This window comes from Peromyscus maniculatus, chromosome 10 (genome assembly GCF_049852395.1).
Source record: "Peromyscus maniculatus bairdii isolate BWxNUB_F1_BW_parent chromosome 10, HU_Pman_BW_mat_3.1, whole genome shotgun sequence".
NCBI classification, from domain to species: Eukaryota; Metazoa; Chordata; class Mammalia; order Rodentia; family Cricetidae; genus Peromyscus; species Peromyscus maniculatus.
In genome coordinates, this window is record NC_134861.1 from 53,804,417 (window position 1) to 53,829,830 (window position 25,414).

Sequence of the window (25,414 nt, forward strand, 5' to 3'; positions counted from 1 at the left end):
TCTTTGCATGTAGCCACATGGTTAAAGAAGGTCATGTGTGGAAAGTCCTTGACTCTTATTTTCCCTTCCTCCTGAACTCCTGGTATGAATGTCTCCTCTTACTCTATTTCTAACTTGACAAGAAGTGACCTCCCTTTGCTTTTGATATTGCCAAATATTTGAAGATCAATGGTGGCTATTAAATTAAAATAGTTTATTTACCCCTTGAGGATTTTCAAAGACCAAAAAAAGCATTTTTTTCAGACAGAAAACTCTAGTCTTCTGTAATTGCTGTTTTGTAATAGATCTTTAGATTAAAACAGCAAGTATTTTGAAAACTTAAAGGTAGTTGTAAAATGTAGAATTAATAAAAACACAAAATCAAGCAAACATGTTTTTTTTTCCTCTTAGTTATAATAGGCAGAATCAACTTGCTGATCCTTATTTATCTATCATTAGAGTGACTGGATATATAATCAGAATGTTCCAAACTTGATTATATTCTCTAATGAGAAAGCTGTTGATAGATGATGGGACAATGTTTTAAATATATTACATCTGGCCTAAATTGTCTGCATTTTTTTAAACATTTATTGAGTGTGTGTGTGTGTGTGTGTGTGTGTGTGTGTGTGTGTGTACATGTGGACACCTGTGTTAGAGGACAGTATTCAGGAGGTAGTTTCCTCTTCCAGCACTTGGGTTTCAGGAACGGCACTTAGGTACAAGTCCACGTGTCAGAGACCTTTATCTGCGGAGCCATCTTGGCAGCACAAATAGTATTAATTTTAAACCTTTATTTTCTAGTCCTGAGAGTATAGACATTAGTGGATGAGGACAGCTTCTTGGAAGCTTACCCCTAGCAGAATCAAACTGGAGTCACAGTACTTTACAGCTAATTTCTCATAAAGCTCTCCAAACAATTCAGGGTAAATTTATTTGAATATCAAGAACTCTCTTCAGCTGCTTACAGGAAATTGTCTACTGCTGTAGCAGGTAAACATGGAAGCAGAGGAAGAAACTTCTAATGTGGAGGGCACACTCATTACCAAGCCTGTAAGTCAGTGTTTTAGCAAGTACCACTGATACTCATGGGGATAGCTGTCTAGTCAGAAGTAGGAAATGTAATCCCATGGGGCTCTGTTAGCCTGGGAGTTCAGGATCAGTTTTGTTTTTGATCTCTGTTATTTCTCAAATCCCTTTTCATTAATGATGAAACAGGGTCTCAATAACCTAAGATACCATTTGGAAAAAGAAACCGAAAGATTATACTGTTCACCTTGTTGTTTGATATCTAACTTCTTGTTGCTTTACATTTGTATGCTCAGTTGGTTTTGATATATTTGTGCATTTCAAACATTAACTCATCATATAACATCTACTATTTGGAATGAAATTAGACTGAGACACATAGAGGAAAAAACCCATGGAATAGGAAATATCACACAATTCACTAACATCTAGTTTCTCACATAGACCCTGTTTCTTATGAATTAAATTATCATTTAATTCATTATTGTAACAGACAATTTATGCATATTAAAAGCAGTCAGTGCCAGAGACATGAGGTATGTGGAAGACAGCTATTTTCTGTTTTCAGTAGTACATAGTAGCCAAAGATAGAAAAAACATATAGAATCTTGATATTGATCCCTAAGTAAAAATTGAAATCAGGTGACACTAACTAATTTTTTATAATGGTTTGATATTCAGCACCCATAATAACTGCAACTTTGTTCATCTTGTGTTTCAGAATTCAGGTTGCTGAGGACGATATTTTAGGAAATATTCATTCAAAATTGTTAAAGTTGCATTTAACAAGTATGTTAACATGTATAACAAACTGTTGTGAGCATCAACAATCCATCTTTAAATATAATTCAGTAAATGATTCAAGTTTATAGTATTTTAAAGTGTTTACAGTTTATAATTTACCCCAACTGGCTTATGTATGCAACAGTACACAGTCAATTTGTGACAGCAATTTTTTAAAGATATCGAAGTAAATGTTAGTGCTAAATCTTCATATTAGAATGAATGGAGTGAAGTTCATGAAGGAAACTGCTTAGTTTTGAGATCGTAGCTTGGGATTGACTGACTCTTTACTGTTCTCTGAGACGATCATGGAAGCCATGTTCTGTCTAACGTTATGGTTGACTCAACGAATGCTTAGTCTTTTGTCTCTCCTGTATTGCATGTGTAGTTTATATAAGAAACATCCATTGCAGACGAGATAGCTCTAGTAAGGGAAGGCAGATTTGAGGATTTGGGGCACTTAGTATGTATCCTGGTACTTTCAATTATGTATGAAAGAAAGTAATGACACTTGTTGGGCAGAACATCTCATTATCTACACATTACTTCTGAAAAGTACTTAGAATGATAAATGTAAGGCCACAATATCAGAGGACTAGTTTGAATAATCTCTACTATCTTTGTATGCAAACCTCATTTGGTCACAAATCAAAGAAGGTCTCTTAATTACAACTGATGTCTTCATGTGTAGTGTTCCTAACCTTCTGTCCTTCCTATAATAGAGGCTCAAATTTTTCTCGAAGAGATTTCTAAAATGCATATTTTTTGTCTTTTTTTTTGTTTCCTTAGGCTCTGGTACCTTTGAGTACCTTTAGACCCCCACACAAAATTGTCCTCTTACTGATTTTGTACATTGGGTTTTAAGTTAGTCCATATATGGTGGAGATATAGTACAGATTATCTGTGGGGCAGGGAATAAGTTTTCCCTTAACTTAAATTTGCTATTTTGTTTTCAGCTTTTTAAATTTGAGCATGTAAATGTAAAATCTAAGACGTCAAGAATACATAAGGGTATACATGAGTTCTAAAATTATGAATTATATACCGTAAACCTTTTATCTTGTTTTCTAATGAGAGGGTGATGGCTGCAGGTGGATCACAGCACTGGTTGTTTTAATAGTTGAGAGAGTTGAAAAAGGTACCAAAGGATTTGAAACAATAATGACTTCAGATATTCAGGCTGATTAATTAGACTTCCTCCCCCACCCAATGCTATGGTTTTACTGGGAGGCTGTCTATTCAGTTTAGGCAATGCATCAGTCAAAGGGGTGGACCAATTATCTAACCTGCATATTTATAATTGGGAGGGAGTAGGAAGGATCCAAATTGCCTTGAGACCCAAAAAGGAACTAAATGACGCCTGTTAAGAGGCACTGGTAGGCTTTGATAAGACGTCACAGGAAGGAGTGGTTGGGGATATAGTCCCAAAGGAATCTTTCCTTTTACAAGTAGGAAAAGAGTCCCCCTTAATTGTAAAATGACACTGTGTCACAAGTAAGATATCATTTTTCAACTGTAAGAAATTTAAGCAAAATATTTCAATATTATTTTGAAATTTACAACCAAATTAAAGTCTTAATTAATATTTTTGCTCCTTCCTAAGTATTCATTTGCAAAACAAATTGGTCTGACAAGACTTGTGATGTGTGATAAAGGCACTGATGCATGGTTTAGAATTTTGTGATACTTTCATTAGTGTGTAGGAAAAAGACACGGGGTTTTCAATTCACTCAGGGCTGGTGTCTTTATAAGCAGCATAAAGTGATGTTATTTGTAGAAGTACTGCAATGTCTAAATAAACAGAGGTTTTATGAATATATGGCATGTGTCACTAAAATGATGTCTTATTTATGGGAAAAAATAAGTTTCTTCTCTAATGAAGAAACAGTTAATAACTTTCTCTTATTACTTCTTTCTATCTTTGTGTGGAGCTGGGAGTCAAATAAAGGGCCTTGATTCTGAGAGTCATGCACTCTGCCACTGAGCTACATCCCCAGCCTTGTGTGAACTTTAAACAGACTCTAGATTTCTGAGACAAGTATGCCTAAAAATGCAGAGTTATGACAAATATTAGGTTAAGTTAGATTTAAAATATCAGTTGTGCCACTTTTATCTGCAGAGGATGGTCATTGCTTTCAATCTTTTCTTGACTCATTTTTGTAATCCTATATTAAGTTTTAAAATTAGTGTTGGGCTGTAAATGGTTTCCCCATTAGGAATCCCCATAGTAATAACATATGGCCACTGAAGCCTGTTCATCCCCTCCCCCCACCTGTTAAACCCGGCACGGGCACACTTGTACTGATACACTGTGAAGTCATGGGTGTTAACAGGAAACACAAACGCCATTTCTTCAGACTGTAGCCTTTGTTTAATACGTTCTCAGGTAAGAATTAGCAGTCGGCAGTCATCCACTTCAAACTATGATCTAATCGGAACTCGAGAGCTAAATCAGAACCCTGGTGATTAGCTCTTAGTTAGTAGCAAGCCCCAGGGAAAACTTCGGTGCACAGGAAGTGATGCTAATGATTCATCGAGGCGGTAGCTGCGGGGACCAAACCAGTGCAGAACGGAGCCTCGACCCCTGTGATTCTCCACCGTCCCAATGCAGTTTAATACAGCTCCCTATTTATTATTTTCATTGCTATTTCATAATGGTAATAATCTGTGTTTTTCCGACAATCTGTGGAAACGCCTATGAAAACATCTTTCGAACCTCGAGGGGTCCTGACCCAGAGGTAGAGAAACAATGCTCTAACCTATCTCAATTTTGCCAACAGCTGTCCGAAGTACATTTTTTTTTTTAACAGAGGGCAGAAGTAGGAACAAAAACTGTGATGGCTTTTTCATAAAAAGTCCGTCTCTGAGAAAAATAAAAATCTTTCATTCTGGCTGGAAATCCTTCAAGCTCTGCCAACAGTGAGAAAACACTTATCTCCTCTAAGGTCCGGAGTGGAAGGAGTTTTAGAATTTAAGCAACATATTAAAATCAGACCGTAATAGTCATGTGGACTGGAGGACCTTTCTTGTAATTTAGAATACTGACCTGTAGGCTCGAGAGAGTTAAACTTTTTAGAAAAGCCTTCTCCTCCTTCTAAAGTAAACATCCAGAGGAAAGAGGTAAGTGAGCCTAAGTTAAATTCTTTGGAGCAACAGGCAGAACTCCAATTCTGCTTGCCTCATCTGGCCTTCAGGAGCATACTTTTATCTTTTGAAAACGGCATCCACTTGACTTTTCCAAAGGGCTTATTTCACAGTCTTTTCATATTCTTTGTACATTAATAATGTGACGGTCAGCAGCAGTCTGGCATTTCAAACGTAGGAGGAGATGGGTAGAGAGTTGGCTCAGCACTGAAGAGCACTTGATGCTCTTACAGCGGACTAGATTTGGCTTCCCAGCACCCTCATCAGGTAGCACATGACTGTCTAACTCCAGCTCCAAAGGATCTGATGTCCTTTTCTGAGGGCCACTGCACTCAAGTATACACATCCCCACACAGACACACAATACATACATGCAATTAAAAATTAAAAGTAAATCTTAAAACAGAAGTAGAAAGGAATATTTTCAACTGTATTTTTCACTCTGGTTTGGAATATTATATTCTTCATCCCTATAAATCTGGGGCTGCCCATTACAATGGGTGCATTAATAGATACTTTATACTGATGAAGCAATTCTGTCCTTACTCCAGCCCTTAATTTATTGTTGTGTAACAATTAGATTTGCTATGGTAATTGGCTATTGCAATTCTTATGCTTGTTTATCCAATTTTCATTTGGTTATTACTCAGAATGTAAGAATTTTGTAAAACGGGTGAATGGTCAGCAAAAGAAGGCAGGTGAATGGATTCGACTGTGACGCATTTGATTTCAGCCTCCCCAGGAAGCATCATTGGCAAAGGGGATAAAACAGAAAGACCTCTGAGGGCTGGGATCTGAATATGCTCCCCGTAATTCCATCATGTTCCACCAAGAAACCAGGCTGAGAAAAATAGTGTAACGGAGTTTCAAACAGGGGATTTTAAAGTAAAATTTCTTGAAAACTGCTATTTTTCTTCTTACATTGTCCACGAATTGATTTAAGAAGGTGCCAGTGGATAGAAATATAATCTATTTTACCCACAATTTCCTTTTCAATCTCTGTTATTCTGCTACTTCCCATGTACTTTAAAATCTACTGACTGCTCAGAAGGCCCTGTATTTATAGAAATTGCACAAAAATCATTGTGGAAACAACTTGCAATGAAGCAACATTGTGACCAAACAGAGTTGACATCAAATTTTCCAGGTAGTGATATGATAGTGCCAGGTAACTTTAGGAAATGCACTTTTTTTTTTTTCAAATGGGATCAATTTAATATTGATCTTCAATGATTGTGATTCTACTTACATGCATTATTTACAATAATTCAGTTTAGTGAGGCACACAGATCAGGGTCAAATAAATGTTTGCGTAGCCCTTATCGGTACAGAGGTTTTTTTTTCTCTCTTCTCTCTCTCTCTCATGATCCTGAAGTCTAGGCTGCTCGTTATTGAGCATAGACAAGCAGAACTGTGAGTTTTTGCATCTTTTTTTGAGAAACCACTTGCAGAGTTGCAGGCTGGGCACCGGGACTTCCTGCACACAGCCAGCAGAGCCACATCTGCCTCTGGACTTGCTGACTTGGCTGCAGAGCGGGCCCCCTTAGGCCCTGCTGCCAGATCAGGTGTGGAGGACACTGCAGAGCTGTCACTCCGCATGGTTTCCTGCAAGTCAGCTCTCTCCTTCCCATCTGTGTTGATATTCTTTCATGGCTTTTTCCCCCCTCTGCTTGTCTGGCATGCATACATTTGTCTGATAAGTCTCAATTTGGCTCCAAGGCTTGCCGGCTTCCCAGTTTTCAAGCAAAAGGGAATTTCTCCAAGCATATATCTGTCCTTTAATTGGGCTTGCCATTATGACATAATTCCTGACTTTGAGATATTTTATGATATCCACTGCAAATTAACAGTATTTTATATGTTCCTTTTAGTCTTGGGGATCTCATTCCATTAAGATCTATCAAACTGCAAATTTTATTCACTTTAAAGTTTAAATAATAGACTATGGAATTACGTGTGGAGTGGGTTTTTTTCCATTTTATAATGCTCTCTTAAACTAAAACGTCACTGTTCCTCCCCTTCTACTTCTCAGCAGGAATTGTAGATAGTTTTATTGTGGCCTTCTGAGGCGCTGTCTTGAAAAGTCAGGGCTACATTTCTTAGGTTTTATTTTTAGTGCCTAACAGTTTTTACATTGCAAAAGCTTGATTATTTGTGCTTTGCACCATTAATTGGTGTTTTCAGCTATATTCTTGATTATGCAGCTAAATTTTTGCCTGAAGTGTCCAATCCCGCAGGCTTGTACTTGCAAAACACCCCTTGAGTTTATTAAGAGTGCTATACTCACAATGGCCAATGGAGCGAGCTCAGTGGGTATCCTGAGTTGGAAAATGAAAGGGCGGATGATTCAAGTGTACCAGGCTCTGATTAGAGGGCCATGAGCAGCTTCCTTCTCTTGCAGATTAACATCATTTCATGTTCTGTTTCCAAACAAGTAATATCTTTTCTAAAAGCAGATCCTACAGATCTTGCTAATGCACTGAGTTCCAGTGGCCCTGGCCTGAAGTAATCCATCAGCCTTCCTTTCCTGTAGGGAATAAATCAGTATTGCCTTCATGTGTTTTGGCAGGCTTCCTTAGTTATGGGAATGTGGTTTGAAATGGTTTATGACTTCCTGCTTCTAAACAATAAGAACTAGCGTGAGTGTCTTGGCCTTATTATGAGAGCATTTGTTATGGAAACTGTTTGGGGTGAAGTAAATGGAAAGACAAATATGACACTCAGGTGGGAATAGTGTGGTCCCTAAGAGTTCAGACATCTGTCTTCATGGATTCATTCACTCCAGTAATGCTAATGGAATGCCTGCTTCTTAAAAAAAAAAAAAAAAACAACAACAAAAAACTTTTTAAATTATAGCAAGAAATTTGTAAGTTGCCTTGTAATTAATGTTAAAATCTGTGTTTCAGAAAATTATAAACTAGACACTGGTCAAACTTCCTGTAATAAATACAGGGGAGTGAAATGCATTCTCTTCTTTGAAAAGCTGGAAAATTGAACAAAAATGTCATTAAACAACTATAATATCTCAGTAACTGAAGTTTTACAGGGAAACAAATTTTGAGAAGAAATTTGCATATTTTCTTTGTCTTCGCTCCAAAACCAAACAAAACTGGGTGTGATAGTTCATGACAAGAATGCTAGTGCTTCAGGAGGCTGAGGCAGGAGGATGGATGTGAGTTCCTGGCCAGTGTCAGGTACACGGTCCAACCCTGTCTCAGTGAATAATAAACGTATAAGTAAATAAAAATAAATAGAAACACTATAAGCCATCATATTGTTAGCTCTGAAAAAAAAATGACATTTGTTGAACTTGGGTTATGGAAAACCCTCAGAAGTTTTTCTTCATCAGCAAAACAAAACAAGACCTTACACACAGGCTTGCATCTGGGATGCCATCCAAAAGTGTTTAGCAGTTTGGCTGAAGCCACCTTTGGGAAACACATCATTTCCTTCTTCTATCTGGACATGGGGAGGCCATGAGCATGTCAGTGCTCACAGTGAGAGAACATGACAGTTGGTCAGTTGTATTTTTCTGGCATATAAAAATCTAGATTTTCTTCCTCAGACCCCTTGTTAGAGAACAAAAATGGAAAATTGTAATCATAATAAATATGATTGTCCCTTGGTTTTGCTTTACAAGAAGATTCTCAACTAAAATTTTCAAAGTAAAAAATGTTGTGACTCCTCGGGATTAAAGCTAATTGCACATTTTAAAAATGTTTACAGACATGAGGAATCATAAGTCAATAGGAAACTCTCATTTTTTAACTTGTGTGTGACTTTTTCTTTCATAATGACATAAACATTTTTTTTTTTATAAAATCAGAGAGCTACCAAAGCCATAGAAGGAAAAAGGAGCATGGGTGGTCTTCTTTTAAAGGCATTCAAGAACTCAGATTTTGTATAGCTAACTTGATAACATGTTTCAGTGTTGGAACCAAGATGAATGCTTTTAGTCAGGAGTCTTGACTTCTAAAATGAGGCTATAACTTTATATAGTTCATGCAAAACAAAGGAATGCATGGACTAAGTATTAAGAAGTGGCTGGAAATCGCCCCTTCTTCTGTTACCCATTTTTGTACACAATCCTTTTATCTTGTACTGAAGATGTTCTGTTTGTGTGTGAAAGTCTATCTGGTGTTACATGCCATATTAGTACAAACATTGTCCAGCATTCTTTTGAGGTAGCAGTTTTTAATGTCAGAAAGAATATGTAACCATGCTTGGACTAAGAGTAGTTGTGGTGGTATTGTGTTCCCCAAAATATTGTGTACCTTAATAAACTTACCTGGGGTCAGAGAACAGACAAGCCACTAGGTAGGCAGTGATAGCACACGCCTTTAATCCTAGCATTCCAGAGACAGAAATTCCTCTGGATCTCTGTGAATTCAAGGCCACATTGGAAATAGCCAAGCATGGTGACATACGCCTTTAATCCCAGAAAGCCAGCCTTTAATCCCAGGGAGTGGTGGTAGAAAGCAGAAAGATATATAAGGCGTGAGGACCAGAAACTAGAAGATTTTGGCTGGTTAAGCATTCAGGCTATGGAGCAACACAGTTCAGCTGAGACCCATTCCAGATGAGGACTCAGAGGCCTCCAGTCTGAGGAGACAAGACCAGCTGAGGATCCGGCGAGGTGAGATAGCTGTGGCTTGTTCTGTCTCTCTGATCTACCAGCATGGACCCCAATAACTCACCTCGGGTTTGATTTTACTAATAAGAACTTTTAAGATTCCTGCTACAAGTAGTCCTATAATTCCATCAGCCATGACTTGGAGGGAAGAGTCATGAGGCTGAAATATACTTGCAACAGTCCCTTTCTGGTTTTGCAAAAATTTCCTAGAAATGACAGGGACAAAGAGTGTTATAATAGTACATGATGGATACGCACTTACTGTATCCCATGTGGATAGCCGTTAGCAATGTGCAGTGAATAATTAAAAGTTTTACATACATTACTTTATTAATGCTAATAATGTCCCAATGAAATAAATAGTATGCTTTCCATGTGTCCTTGAAATAATTCTTGTTAAAAATTTACTTAATAAATAAGACAGTCTAAATTGAATATCATATCTTCTTATTCCTGGTTTCGGTATAAATGATAAACAGGTAACACTTAAAAACTGTCCTCATGGGTGGGCAAGATGTTTAGCAGGTAAAGAAATTTTACATTGAAGTTAAGAACTTGGGTTCTAGTTCTGAAACACACATGGTAGAAGGAGGGAACCAACGCCTGCAGGTTTCCTTCTGCTAGGCTCTGTGACACATACATACAATTGCTTGTACGTGTGCACCCCCCACCCCCACACATACACATACACACACACACACACACACACACACACACCACACAGAGAGATAGAGACAGATAAAGAGTCAGACACACACACATACACATAGAGAAATAAATATAAAAATTGAAACAGCTAACTCTTCTTTCTGCAATAAGTCAATAAGGTAAGAGAAAACAAAGTGTTAAAGTCAATAAACCAAACACAATACTGACCTACATTATTTAGTGTTTTAATAGTAGCAATAATGAACCCTCTCACCCTCTTATTCTTATCTTTCTTATATTTTTTGTTGTTGCTCGTCTCTCTGCTTTTCCCTTAGCAACGGCATCACCTCAGAATGCACTCAGCTGCATTCACCACAGTCAAATAGGGGAGGGAGGCCACTTTTCCCTTAGAGCACAAGTCTAGATATCGGAAGTCAGCAAGTTTTCCTGAAGAATCCTTGTACCACCCTCTTCTGGCCCACCATCCTTAGCCTTTGATTTCCCTTTTCATATTTCTAAGAATGTGGTTGTCTCTATTTTGTATTTTTTTTCTAGTAAGGAAAGAAAAATGAACAAATAGAATGGAGAATGGAAAATCATCATTTGGACCCATTTGCTTTCTACGTTGGAAAGGACTGCCTCTTCAAGGCCTTCTCTATGAATCTTTTTGTGGAGACTCATGTCCTATGGCTTTCCAATGGAAGCCGTAGGCATTCATATTTTCTCATTTAGCTTTGATGACACAGGAAAACAAGAGAAAGGATGGTTTTGATGCTCTGCCTTACTATGACTGGAAGCAGTAACTCGGGTCTTCCACTACATGCTGCAAGGCCTCCCACATCTGTTAGCATCACTACAGTTTCTTTAGTAGTTTTTTTTTTTTTTCTCATTTCAGTGACCAGTTTCTTTTCACTCCAGTAATAGGATTGCTTGCTGTCTCTTCTTCTGACCTGAGGAGCCTCTTTCACTGATTCTTTAGAATTCATGTCCCTTCAGGTATCCAAGAGGGTATATTCCCAAGAGGATACATGAGAACTCCCTTATTCTTATGTCTTTCCTTGTTTCTGAAGATAAGACTAGAGAGTCCTCAGAAGGCCAAGTTGCATAGCAAGTTAGTGAGCTAAAATCACACTCCGTTCCTCTCAACTATCAGGCCTAGTTTTCTCACAGTATTACTAAATAATGTTGCCACAACCATTAACCATAGAAATTTTAACATTGCATAAAATCACTGATATATAAAATTTTAATCACTTAAGCATTTTCTCAAAATCAGTCATTTGAATTTCAGAGAACGTTAGCAAGTGGCTAACCATATGGGGCACATCCTCTCTTCATCCAGATCAGCAACTGTTTATTGCGTGCTTGCTGAGTAGGTGGGACAATACAGAAGCCAGACAAAAAGTAGCAAACCAGAAAGAGAGAAACTTGGCCCTGACACAGTTTGTATAGAATACATTGAACACATGCATTGCTTTTTCTGCAGCCATAGGGTATTTATTTAAAGGCTTAGTTTGTGTAGGGAAGTGTCTTAGGCACATACAGTTTATGAGAAGAAGGATACAATATTTTGCTACCACTGAGCAGTGATGTCAACATTAACATTATGTCCCAGGCATACATGCAATGAGGAATTCAGTTAACACTCTTCAACTGCTTATTAACTGATGCAAGATAGCAAATGAACGTGCGTGTGTGTGTGTGTGTGTGTGTGTGTGTGTGTGTGTGCACTCAGTAGACACATATCTTTATTTGGAAACTACAGTAATTTATATGCTTGTTTTAATTTATAATATATTCTTTTTGAATGGCTTACCATGTAGTTGGATTTTAAAATAAGTCTAGATATAAGTATACATTTATTGGATTGAATTCTAACAACTTTGACTCTCTCCACCTTTATTCCTTTGCTTTATTGAATTTAACTTGAATGAAATCTTTTATTTGTCTAAGTCTATTTCTGTCTAGTAAGGAAGTTGAAATTGATCATGCCTTGACTTTGTGGGCCAGCAGAGAACCATGACATTCCAGGGTATTGATTTTGTGGTGTTAAAGGGTGACAGATCCAGTGTTAAAGTGCCAGGAGAGAATTGGGTTTCGGATTGTACACCATAAGCAGTCTTGGCTTTTGCTGAGGCACGACTAGCTTTTTAAAGTAAAGATACAATTACAATATTTACGTAGTTTGTACTGCATATGCTTAGAAATATTAATTTCAGCCAAAATTGTTTTATCACGTTTTTGAAGTAAAAAGTTGCATGTGCAATGCATATCTTACTTATCTATATATATTCAGCTTAGAGCATATGTTTATGTGTTTATATCCTGAAAGTATATTTTATATTAAGAATATTGAGTGATGCTTTCAGTCAAAATGGCTGATCATTCCCAAAGCACATTTATTACTACATATGGACATTGCTTGATAACTAAAAACCTTGTTAGTTCTTACACCATTCATCCTTACAGATATTACTTTAAAGTGAGTATCTGTTATGCCTCCCCTCATTTGGGTACCACAGGATATGAGTATATGATATTTCACATTTCAGAAAGGCCAGAAGTCTACAAATGTACTTTTTCATGATTTTTGTTGTTATTGTGGTTGTTGCTTTCTGGATCATAAAATAATGACAAGTTATATTATGATGGCTGTTGTAATCTTGAACTAAGGAAAGATAACCATGGTCATCTTTCATTGTTCCATTTTCCCACCAGGATTTGTTTTTATACATGCAGTGACCTTTAGTGAATACATTGAAAATAACATTTTGATTATATGATAATTGCTGAGAAACTCTACTGAACTCTGTCCAAGAGTATCGTTCAAACTAATCAGAAATGCATGTGATTCATGGACTTTAGCCAATCCATCATAGTCATCTTTCAAAATTTTCCACATGTTCATCCAACTTGCCTTAGATTCGGACCTGCAAAGAAGAATAGAATGTATTTTATAATCTATGTTTGTTCTGTTTTCTAACAACATAAGTATTTTGCTTAAGCAGATTTGCTAGGAAATGACAGCTTTGAAAAATTGGACATAGGAGCTACTGGAAGCATTTCAGTACTAAGCAATCTCAATAGTGCAGAAGGGAAAATGAAATATCACTGCGTTTTAAAGATGACAGTTTTGTCAAAGATCTTCTTCCAATCCTTGGCTTAAAACAAATGGAGTAAATCAAGAACGTATCTGTTCAAAATGCGTACACATACTCACCAAGGAAACTCTTCTTCTAGGTACATCTGTTCAGATGCAGGGGAGATTGCCATCCTCTTGGCTTGTTTTTTGCTTTAGTGAATTTTGAGGTCTTGGTATAAGCATTGTTGAGAGGAGAGAAAAAACACTGTATTTATATATCTAAATATATATTTATGTGCATATAATGACTAATATTCAGGAATATAAATAGTACTGTGATATGAAGTGTGTGTGTGTGTGTGTGTGTGTGTGTGTGTGTGTCCATGCATATGATTGTTTATGTGTATATGTATATATATAAAAGGATGGGAGATGAAGACAGATGGAGGGATGAAGAGGAAGAAGGAGATAGAGAGAGATCCTTTCTTGTAAGAGACTAAAGCCAGAAGATCATGAGTTTGAAGCTAGCCTGGGGATGAAGTGAGACCATGTTTAAAAGAAAGCAAGAAATAAAACAATAATAGCCACCTTAAAAAGCCTAAGTTTAGGTGCTCAATTGTTTATGGATATATTACAAATATGGATCTTTAAAAAACATTTTTAGAGTTGCAGAGGCAGAACAAATGTGACATTATCAGCCTTTAAGCAAACATTCATCAGCAACTGGAAAGGCAGTGGGGTGTAGAGTGTTTAAGAGTACAGAGATTAGAGGAGACTTCCTGGGCTTAAAATTCCACTGCTGCCAGGCTTCGGGTCTGTGATTTGGCCAAGCTATTTTCTCAGCCCTGAATTCTTTCTTTGTTCCATGTGATTGCCGATCATCTCTGTTTCCTACTGACCTTGTGCCTTGGCCTGAGATCCTGTAAACACCCACAGAATGTTAGTTATGATCAATGACAACTATTAACATGCAAGGAGGCCAAGAATGGCAGCAGAAACTTCAGGAATTAATTCAGAGCAGCAAATAAATGTTCCAAAAATTTTTCAGGGTTCCTGTAACACTGTTTCTTACAGAAAAGTAATAAATGGGTGTTGGCCAATGTCATTATTGTCTTAATAGAAAAGTTACTGTTGATTATAATTGAATATGGGATATAGACATTCAGCAGTGCAATTTAAAGCATCTACTAGAAGGGAATCGCTGGGAAATTCTGGCTCCAGATTCCACAGGCAATGAATGGGATAATTTAAAGTTCATAGGCTAGCGCAAAGCTACACAGAGAAACCCTGTCTCGAAAAACCAAAAAAAAAAAAAGTTCATAGGCTATTCCCAGATTTTCTTGTTTCTGTTAAAGAGAGGTGTCCTGTAAATGCTTACATGTTTTAATTACTATTTCTTCCCTCTCACAGTTAGCAAATGTGGTTATTTTCCTTGTGTTAACTTTCTGAAATGGTTTTCATTTAATTCTTTGTCCACTTGTGGGCAGAATTTGCCCCTTATTAAAAAGGTACCCAATAGTATGACTTTAACTGCATTGTAACTTAACATGTTCCATGAAAAAGATTGATGTATCATGGGATACACTAAAAGCATCCTCATATGTGATTTATTTATACATTTTACCCTGTTTTAGAGCCCTTCAGCGTTTCCTATTAATAGGATTGTCATTTTTATGTATGGATGGATTCTTGGTATAGTTTGGCTTTTAGCCATCATGTTATCTGTCCTTTTAACTCTTTGGAAACATTGACTTATCTCATTGCATTAGTGCAGGCTCAATTTTGTTTCAAGTCATAGATGACAAAGGTCACTTCATTAGGCCCCTCCATTGCCTGACTTCCCTGCAGTCTTCAAGTATCTTCTACTAAGTATCATAAAAAAAATGTTCTGCTTCCATTAACAAAAAGTGAGCAGGGAAGAAAAAAGCCAATTATTTGCAGCACATAAAATCCTTATGATAATTTGGTAGACTTTAATTAAACTAATACATCACACTGCACTTATAAAGACAAAGGAGGAAAAAAGGGAAGCCCGTAATCTTTTTTTTCCTGTTGAGACACACCATATTGCTTTGTGATTAAGTGCTTTAAGCATTGTGACCTATTTTAAAATCTAAGATTTGCAGTCCTTTTCATACAATATTAAACGTATTAAAAATTCGATGCAATATTGATTAGAACCAGGCCCTCCACAAAAGCTTGAAATGAAGCTATATTAAATCTTGGCTTAAAAGTAATTTGTATTAATTTCTTATGATTTTTAAACCCTTCAAAATAAAAATCCTAAATTACCACCGAACACAGACATATCTTTTATCACAAAGAATATTGTTCTGCCATTTTACATTTATTTTATGTTTTGTGCTGCAAGTGTTTTGGATAAGCCCACTGGCATTATTAACATAAAGTCCACTGTCAATCAGAAGAATTCTTTATTTCACAAGTAGGGTTACTGGGATTAGGGGCATTTGATTTTTATTTAAACAATCTCATTCTGAAATCTTCAGCTTCTCTGAGATGTAATTTGGTAATTTAAGGGGAAATAAACACTGACCTGAGGATGAAGATTGGAAACAAGGATGATTAAGGGTTCTTTGTGTGTTTGTGAGTGTGTGTTGTGTCTGTGTAGGGTGTGTTTCATGCACAAGAGTGTACATCACTTTTTGCTACAGTCCTTTAAAATAGAGTTTCCCATCGAACCTGGAGGTCATGGTGGCCAACAGTGATCCTCTTGCTGTAAACACAAGCACAGGCATGCCCAGCTTTTCACATACTTTTGGGAATTTAAACTCTTGTCCTCATGCTTGGGCATCAAGCACTTTTTACCCCCTAAGCTATTTCCCAAACCCTGAAGACATTTAATTTTAATCCTACATCTTCAGTGTTTTATCGAGTTGACTTTGACACCTCTCTGGACTTCAATAATTGTCACCGGTAAAGTGTGTCAGGTAGTAAAGGAAGAATGCAGACAGCTTCTTTATCTTTGAAATTACATTGCTTCTATATGTTACTTATTAATACAGTGTATCTCTATATACTAAAAGTGCTATTAAATCCATCCTTAAATCAACGTATTATTGCTTACAAAAGCATTTATTAAAATGTCTAGTAATTTCTACTTGTAATGAAGCACAGATTTTTGACACTGGTAAGCCACAAATAAAATTAAAATGAAATCATATTCAACTTCTACCCACCAAATAGACCACGTAGGCAATGTGCCAAATTTCACATTTTGAGCCGACACTGTCTGCAAGCTCGAAGCTGGCTGGTTAGATTTGGTTTTTTCTTGAGAACATAAATGTTTTTAAGCTCCAGTTGCTTCCTGTTGTGTTTCCTTTATTTGCTTGTTTCTGGGTCTGATTGTTGGTTGTCTAGGGTTCCCCAAACATCTCACTGTTTTCCAGACACTTGTAGCTTCAGTGGCATTTGCGGGCAGCAGGCTTCCTCTTGCCATCTCCTCATGAGCACCTCTTCCGGTATTTTTTTGGAGGCTTTTTTTTTTGCTGCTTTAGCACACAAAGATTAGCTAGAGCTGCTGTGGTGTCCAGGGGTCGTCAATACTGTGGTCTGAAGAGGATGGTGATGAGAGCTTAAGCTCGTATCATTTTATTCTTTACTGTGAGCTTTAAGAACACAAATACATTCTCGTTCAACTTTAGTCCAGTGCAAATGAGACTATAAGGCTGCGAGCCTGTCTATCATTTTTTAGTTATATAGTGCCTAGCAGTACTGGGATTAATCTTTATCACTCCAGGATTCACACATTTCTTTTTCTTTGAAATAGTTATTAAAAGTTAAATTTCAAAGAAAATGAGCTAAATGAGAAAGACTTGAATATGTGTAATAAAACAGAAACCTGCAGCTGTACCTTAGTTTTTTTTTTTTCTTAACAAATAGTTTAGCTGCATATTTTATCTCTAGAGTTCCTGACATGTTGTCGACATACGATGTTCAAGAGGATGGATTTCTGTTTCTCCTATCATATTGCCTGCTATGAAGTGTAGGGATATTTAAGCTAAGGACAGGAAATTGGGGAGTCGCCCAGACACATTTAAGATGAAATCTTCAGTGTACATAGAGGTTTCTTACTGCTTGTGACTTCATGTCTTATCTTCTTGACCAATTGCTTTTCTCCAAAGCAATTCTTGCCCTGTCCTCGGGCTCCTAGCTGAGCCAAGTTTAAGGTCAGTCAGTCAACAAGCCCCTTTCCCACTGCCTTTACCATTCCTGCACTGATGGGTTGAGTCTCTCAGAATCTCACCTCCTTGGGTTTTGTCTTTGTCTCCCCTCGGCTGCGAAAGCATTCACACTTATATTCTGTGGCTTTCTTTAAAAGACTGAAGAAGAAGAAGTTCCCCTTGAGCAGGGCTGGTCTCTTGGGTTGCTATCCATTTTTTTTTCCTATGCCTCCTACTAGACTGGACTTTATAACCTTAGGTATTGTTGCTGACACTAAGATTCTATGATTCTAATAGGAAGCCAAGTGAATCAATATTGATTGTGTGGTTCTCCAGCCCAAAGAATTCTTTTACTAGGCTCCAAGTCTTTCACATTCTGAAGTAAGAGCAAGCTATTTCAGGTGAGAAACCGGTATATATTACTTACTAAGGCATTTCCTTTCTTGGCTGATTCAGTAGCTAATAGTTAAAAAAAGACTTTTGGTCTTTAGTAATGTAGAAAAGATATTGACAAATGTCAGTGTGTGTGTGTGTGTGTGTGTGTGTGTGTGTGTGTGTGTGTGTGCGCACATACCTCACACAAGTAAATGAGCTAATAATGATTAGTCTGATAAATACATAAACTTCTAGGAATCATCATAATATGTACATTTAGAGTGGTTTAGGAAATATATAATTTTGCTTATTATTTGTTAAGCCATGCCCCAAATGGAGGCAGTTACCATTGTGACACACTTGTCTTTTTTTTTAGGTCAGAATTTAATAGTACTTTATGTGCAAACAGTGCAGTGAAAATGCGTTTGATTAGGAGTTCAAAGTCTTGGTTTAGGTCCTATCAGTTCCATGTATATAATTTTATATAAGAAGATTCCTGTCTCTGGGTTCCACTTTCTTCAACATAAAGTGATCAAAGTTCAAATGGCTGCTTCACAAGGCCTTTGCAAGTTTAAATGATATTTTAATAAACACTCTTGTGAAGAAAAATTTCTTCCCTCATATTTAGGGAGGTTCATAAAAAAGTATATTTGGCATATGCTTCACACGATACAGGGTCTGTCATAAGGAAATAAATCAAAGAAACCGGGAGACATTTTTATGGTTAGATTTCACAAGAAGTGCAGAACCATTGCAAAGAGTGTTGGGACGGGGTGTGTGAAGCAATGGTTACGCACAGAGAGGAGCACAGCATGGCCTGTCTGTGTAGATTCATGTGTGGCCATGTGTTGTCAGAGATAAGGAAATTCTTGTCCTCCAGGCATACACACATTTCAGCTCTGCAAGTCTTTCCGGGTGATACCTGATGACCTGTTTCAGGGAGAAGGGTTAAACGGAGGTGAAAAGCCATCTGCTTCTTCTGTTGGCTCGACAGTTAGTGTGCAGTGTTTTGGGGTCCTGGATGCTGGCTCCATCACCTCTACATGGGTGTCACAGTCACTAATAATCATCGCTGTTTACAGTTTTTATAAATTATTTGTATAGATCATGAGTAAAAAAGCAAATTACTATTGAGGGTTACCTTTTTATAGTCCTTCAACTATCTAGGTCCTGTGTTTACTATATTTCTTCTTTTCCATTTAAAGTGGGTTTTAATATTCAAAAATATAATAAACTTCTAGCGTTAAGGGGCTGTGCTTCTTCTTTATTATAACTGAAAGTGACTTCCTTATTGGGCAGTCACGCTCTCAAGTATTAATAACAACTTCAGTTTCTAGATGGTAAAAATTAGTATGAACGTGTTCTCTGTGTTGTGGAATACAGTCTGCTTTTTATGAGGTACCTCTCACTTTTTCCTCGATTTGAACATCACTCAAGGAAAAAGTATTGCATATTCATAGAGCTATTTTGCATATTGCCAATTATATGCAAACACATTCAACAGACACGTGCACTTAATCTTCTCCAATTACATAGATGCATGATTAGAACTGAAGCATACCTAATGAAAATAAGTAGAAAAATACATACATACTCTTTCACAGAATATAGATTTTATTTTTCTGTGGTTTTGGAGTTTTTTTTTTTTTTTTAAAGAATAATAGGTTAAAAGTAGGTCTATTCCTATGTGGGAGAGTTCTGTATTTTCTTATACCTAGATCTGAGTCCCTTTCCTAGTCTCTGAGTAGATCAGTTTCCCTCTCCTGGCTCTTGTCACTATTGATGTCCAGGGAGCACAAGAAAAGAGGGGAAAGTCATTTTTGTAACTCAGCTACTCTCTGATAACTTTTGGAAATTACATTCCTAGTTTAATTAATTGGTCTTTTAGTTAGGGGATGAACGGTTTGAGATGTGGTGATAGCCTTGTAGGAAGGGGTCCAGAATTACTTGGCTTCAAGTGTGTGTGTGTGTGTGTGTGTGTGTGTGTGTGTGTGTGTATGCACGTGAGTGTGAGTATGACTTGTTGCCTGACTGACAGAAATGAATTGAGGAGAAAGGTTGAAAGGGGAAGACACAGACCATGTCTTTACAGCTTTACTTGAATTGGACGTGACTGAAAGATTTGTTGGATCTGATTTACTGAAGCCTATCTCCTTAGCAGTGGTGATCTGAAAATTACTTCCAGGGCCATTTTAATTAGCTGCTTCAAATCAAAGCAAACACATTTCTGTTCTGAACCTTACCAACAGTTTTCAGAACTGTGATCCCTAAATGGTTCTCTGTGAGCTCAACGAATGATTTGAAATATGCAGATTTTTTTGAAACAATAATTCTTAGTGATGAAGAAAGAACCCATCTTTCCTGACTCTAGTGACAAGTGGATATTAGAATACAGTTGTGTTTTTTCATGTATCATAGCCTAAAACCATAAACCGCTCTCTACAAATTGGTTGAGTTGTGAAGTAGTTCTAAGTAACATTTTAATAAGGGGATTTCATTATCTTTCATGACAGGATGGTGCATATATTATTTAAATGTGTTATATTCCTGGGTACGATTATAAATTGAAATTATAAATAAATGTTGAAAATAAAACATTAAACATTTTGACTCTTCTGATTTTTATTTTTTAAATGTTTCATCTATTCATTCATTTATTAAAAGCTTTGCAGAAAACTTTGCATAGATAATACTTTTAAAGAAAAAGAAATGAATCTCACATGGAAAAGGAAAAAGAAGCTTAATTTTTTTGTCACACTATACTTAAATAGGAAAAATGAAGAAAGTGACATGATATCAAAGTATATATCATTTGCTGCCCTTCAGAAGAGCTATGTTCTAAGATCAAAAGTCATATGAAAATGATGTATAGCAAGTATGTCCGCACCATTTTAAAATTTCAAAATTACCTTTATGATATCATGAGATAATAGATAATTTGATTTACTTAGTTATCAGTTCCCAAATATACATTCATTCATTAACACAATTTACTACCAATTGATCATGTGCAGATTCTGGGAAAGAATAGGTAGAGTGAACATGATGTTTACCCTCAGGGATGACAACATAGCCTGGAATATGATAGAAAAATTAAATGAATAACTATAAAACAGTTAAATGTCTCATAAGCACTATGTATAACTGTCATATATGTGGAGGACACAGAATAGGCAGATGGAATGTTTTTTTATGCTTTATGGTTATGTGATGGTTACAAGCAAATTTGCAAATAGAACATAAAATGAAATCTTTCAAATATCTTTGGTTAAGAAGCTTGAATTAAACATGTACTGATATGAATCCTGTGAAATGAGATAAAGTATACCTGATGTAATTTTATGATTTTTATTGTATTTGCTTATGATTACGCAATTGATCAAATCATCTTAAAATTTATTAACTTTTAGAATTGCTAGAGAAAAAATATTTCTTGGAATAGACAATATTTAATAAGCAATTATGACATTTTAAAGCTACTTTAACTTACATAGTGAATAAGGATAACTTACTAGGAGCACTTCTCAAAGAAAGCCTTCCTCTCAAGAAATTAATTTTCAAATTAGCCAGTCATTTTATTAGACTATTTACTTTTATAAATAAGTTGGTAAGCATTCAAAGAAAACCAGCATCTACTTCTTTCCTAAGTTTGTATTTGCATGCAGGTATGTTGTGACCTTGGAATTTCAATTGAAGATTTTTCTTTCCTTATCATGATTCTTAAGCACTTTGAATCAGGAACTTCATTCACCAAGTTTCCAACAATGACATCATCCTGTTGGCGGTTTTCAGGCTTACTAAAGATTTTGCTATCATCATTTGTATTTCAAATTGGAAAAAAAATGCTTTGTGTAGTTTCTTGCATAGAAAGCAAAAATTAGCCCATTGATTGGTCTCAAGTTCAGAATAATATTGAATACCATTTAAAGCTCACATTAGCACCAAAATATTTTGAAGGCATATGTATCAGTGCTTCCCTTTCTACAAATGAGTTGCAAAGGCAGAGAACACAGCCTGACAGCAGTCATGCCTTTGAAGCACAGAATAACTTGTGCTTACCAGAGATCAGCAGTCCGTTTGTGCATCACATGTAAATTGCTAGGCTTCTAGGAAGGGAGGGTGAGCCATCTCATGATATCATTAGAGACTAAAGCTACTTGGAGGGTGTGAACATTTAGATCTAGCTCACATCCCTGACACTTTATGGATGTGTAAGTTTAAAAGCATCTGCAGCATAATTACCATATCACTTTATTCCGATTATAGAATACATACTCTGCACTCTCCATCTTCCCTCCCCTTGACATTTCATAGCCTTGAAAAGCTTGAACCTTGAAACACAATTAACTCAATGATTCTTATACCAATCAAACAGTTCTTGTCAGAGCTAACATCCTTGGGACTAGCCAGCTCTATTGATTTTGGTGCCCCAGGGTTGTTAATTGTAGCAAGAACTGCTATGTCTCTGTGACTTCTGAAAAAGGTTGTGCCCGCCACAAATACATCTTTAAGAAGGAAAGAATACCATTAGCCGAGATGTGCAGTTCAAGCTTTGCAACTAGGCTGGCTGGCAAAACCCTACTCACATCCCTGTAAAGCAGACATATATTTTTGTATTTTTTATAGGTGGATACAGTGCAGACCACGAACCCACCTGGCCACATTGAGGAATCGTGTAAAATCAATGTATGTGCCCGTAAGTGAAACACATGCCAAGTTCCAACTCAATACGTTGGATCCTAATAGACCCGGATTTGTCTGGTGTAGAAAGAAATTGATTCCCAAGGGGCAAGATCACTAGCTCATTAAAGTGAAGCCCTAATTTTGAAGAACACAAAAACTTTCTGCTAAAAGAAATCAAGCAGTACTTTGCAAACGAGTGAAAACAATGAAGGTCTGAATACAGACTTAAAGAGGGATGTGAGAGAGGTTTTGCAGTCTTGGCAGTTCCCGCGGGGAGAGTCAAATGTCCTCAAACTCAGGAGTGTAAAAAGAAGACCAGGAAGCCCTTTCTTCACTTGCGGTTCAATGGACTCAGGTGAAGAGTGGCCATGCCTATCTTCCCCCGTTTCTCCTCATTACTGTGGAGATTACTATGAACATGTATTCATTTGCCTTGCTTGAACTCATTGGATGCAATGTAGAAGTCATCAGGACCTGCGCTAGATCAACAAAGAAGTGGAAGTGTATACCTCAGGACCTAATTCTGGAAATTAGACAACATAATGCTATTTAATAAGGCACTGAAGAAGAAGTACCACTACCGATCAGGGAAAGTGGGGAACTGGGGACTTGAGAGGAAATGCAATTTGGGTCATTCTGGTACCCACTGAACATGATGTATGAGGTTGTAGAAACGGAAGATAGATCATGCCATATTTGAAAATCTTTTACACAATTTCTGAATGAGTTTAGGATTAACCACATAAGTGTTCAAGGAATACATGGCCATTATGTCAATAGGAAACTGGCCTTTTGAGTTTGTAGTCCTATTCCTTCATGTGTATAGAGGAGGGACTTTTTATTTAAAAAAAAAAAAAAAAAAAAAGATAAGGTTGAGCTGCATGCCAGAAGCTCTTCACATTATTGTTACTTCCTCAATGGAAGACACTGTATAAACCTGCAGCCTAATTTTCTTAGGAGTGTGAGTGTAGATGTGTACAGTGGTGTGTGTGGAAGGAGATAAAATTTAACCAGTAACATTTGCACTTGGGTCTGTTACCTAGAATGTAACGAGGTCACATCAATTGTCCTAAGTCATTTCATCTATTACTATTAATGATTACTATTCACAAAGCAAGGGATTCTAAAATAGTATGCCTGCTGCAGACTTTCTCCAATTAAATATGATATTTGATGTGATTGAGCCATTTATATTAGGATGGTTCTGATGTCTGATAATAATGACTGTAGCTCCTGTGAAATTAGTGTGCAGACAGTTGAAAATGCATTTTATACTCCTTCAGGCTGTTTCCTTCAGTGACAGGGCATGAATGAATCATGGATGCTAATATAGAAGGGACTAGGGAAATATTTGTTTTCTCAATTATAGCTTTTTATTCTGTCAGTAGGTTATGCGCATTTATTCCTTACATTTGTTCAACCTAAAATGTGTAACAAATAATCTTGTGTTAGTATAAATCAGGTAGTATATATTTGAAACAGATGGACATATTTTTTGTAGTCACCATGTGCCATAAAATTTTTGAAACTACTGTCCTTTGGTATTTTTATTCATTTCTCCCTATCTTGCTGATTAATTTTATAGTTGAATTTTTACCTCTTCTTTCTATGTGACAATCAATTGCAACTGATCTTATCTATAATGTTACAGGGATTTTTTCTTTATTTATGCTATTATAATAAATTATAAAACTGTATGATTCTATTGTATTGAATATTTTTTGTGGCCAATATAATAAAGGAAACCTACTTTATAAGATGCCTATGTTTCTTATGTTAAGCACTTTGTTGCACATTGGTACATATAACAGGTTCAGCTTACTGGTCTTTATTGGAGAAAAAAGAACTTAGACACTGAAGATTTAAGATTTTTTTAAAAATATATTTTGGGGGCTGAAGAGATGGCTCAGTGGTTAAGAGCACCAACTGCTCTTCCAGAGGACTTGGGTTCATTTCCCAACACCCATGTGGCAGCTCACAACTGTCATTAACTCAAAGATCTGGTACCCTCACATAGACATACATGCCAGCAAAACACCGAAGCACATAAAATAAAAATAAATAAATTAAAAAAAGAAAAAGATGTGTGTGCCACCACACCCAGCAATGTTTAATAATATATATTTTTAATTAAAGTATAATTATGTTATTTCCCACTTCCCTTCATCCCTTCAATGTGTCCCTTGTCTCTTCCTCCCCAACCCTCCCATGTTCTTCCCACTGCTGTCTCCTTCTTAATTTTTTTGGCCTCTTTTTCTTTGATTATCATTGCTACATATAAATATAGATGCACAAATATATAAGTACAACTTGTTTAGTCTGTTTTTGTTATTTATGTGTGTAGTTTCAGGGCTGACATTTTATATTGTATAACCAAATAAGGCCCGTGTCCTTGAGAGAGGCTAAGTGTACCTCTCTTAGCAGTCATTTGTTGCCTATAGTTCTTGGTCTAGTTTTAGGATTCTATGAAATTGTGTCCCTCCCGCCAAAAGTGTCTGTTGATACAAACATTGTTCAGGTCTTGTTTATGAAGCTATTTCTAGGAGATGAGTCTCATAGCAAGCTTTCTGGTCCTCTAGCTCTTACAATCTTTATACCCTCTCTTCAGATATGGTCTATCAGATATTAGGTGTGGGAGTTGTTTTGTAAATGTTTCTGTTGGGCCTGGGTTACTCACAATCCATCCATCTATGCAGTATAAAAAAAACTGGACATTTGCAAATCCATGTTTGAGTGCTTTCAGCCAAATCTGAGAAACTGTGCTTTGATATTCAAATTCAAATAGGCTTTTGCTTGTACCATCAATAAAATTAATTTTAACTTTCAATTTCTAAAATATGATAATTTACAGATTTTCTAAACTGATACTCCTTAGTG

At 36.6% G+C, this 25,414-nt stretch overlaps 1 protein-coding gene across 11 annotated transcripts in view; it reads left to right on the forward strand.

Moving 5' to 3' along the window:
* Positions 1 to 25,414, forward strand: part of Pcdh7 (protocadherin 7) — a 420,558-nt gene that overhangs the window by 45,798 nt on the left and 349,346 nt on the right. For 6 of the 11 annotated variants that reach the window (XM_076546313.1, XM_076546314.1, XM_076546315.1 and 3 more), the window contains exon 2: positions 22,481 to 22,540. The exons of the other annotated variants lie outside the window; for them this stretch is intronic. In XM_076546313.1, the coding sequence (XP_076402428.1) occupies positions 22,481 to 22,540 (60 nt within the window). The remainder of the gene's footprint in view (positions 1 to 22,480; positions 22,541 to 25,414) is intronic. 11 annotated transcript variants of the gene reach the window in all.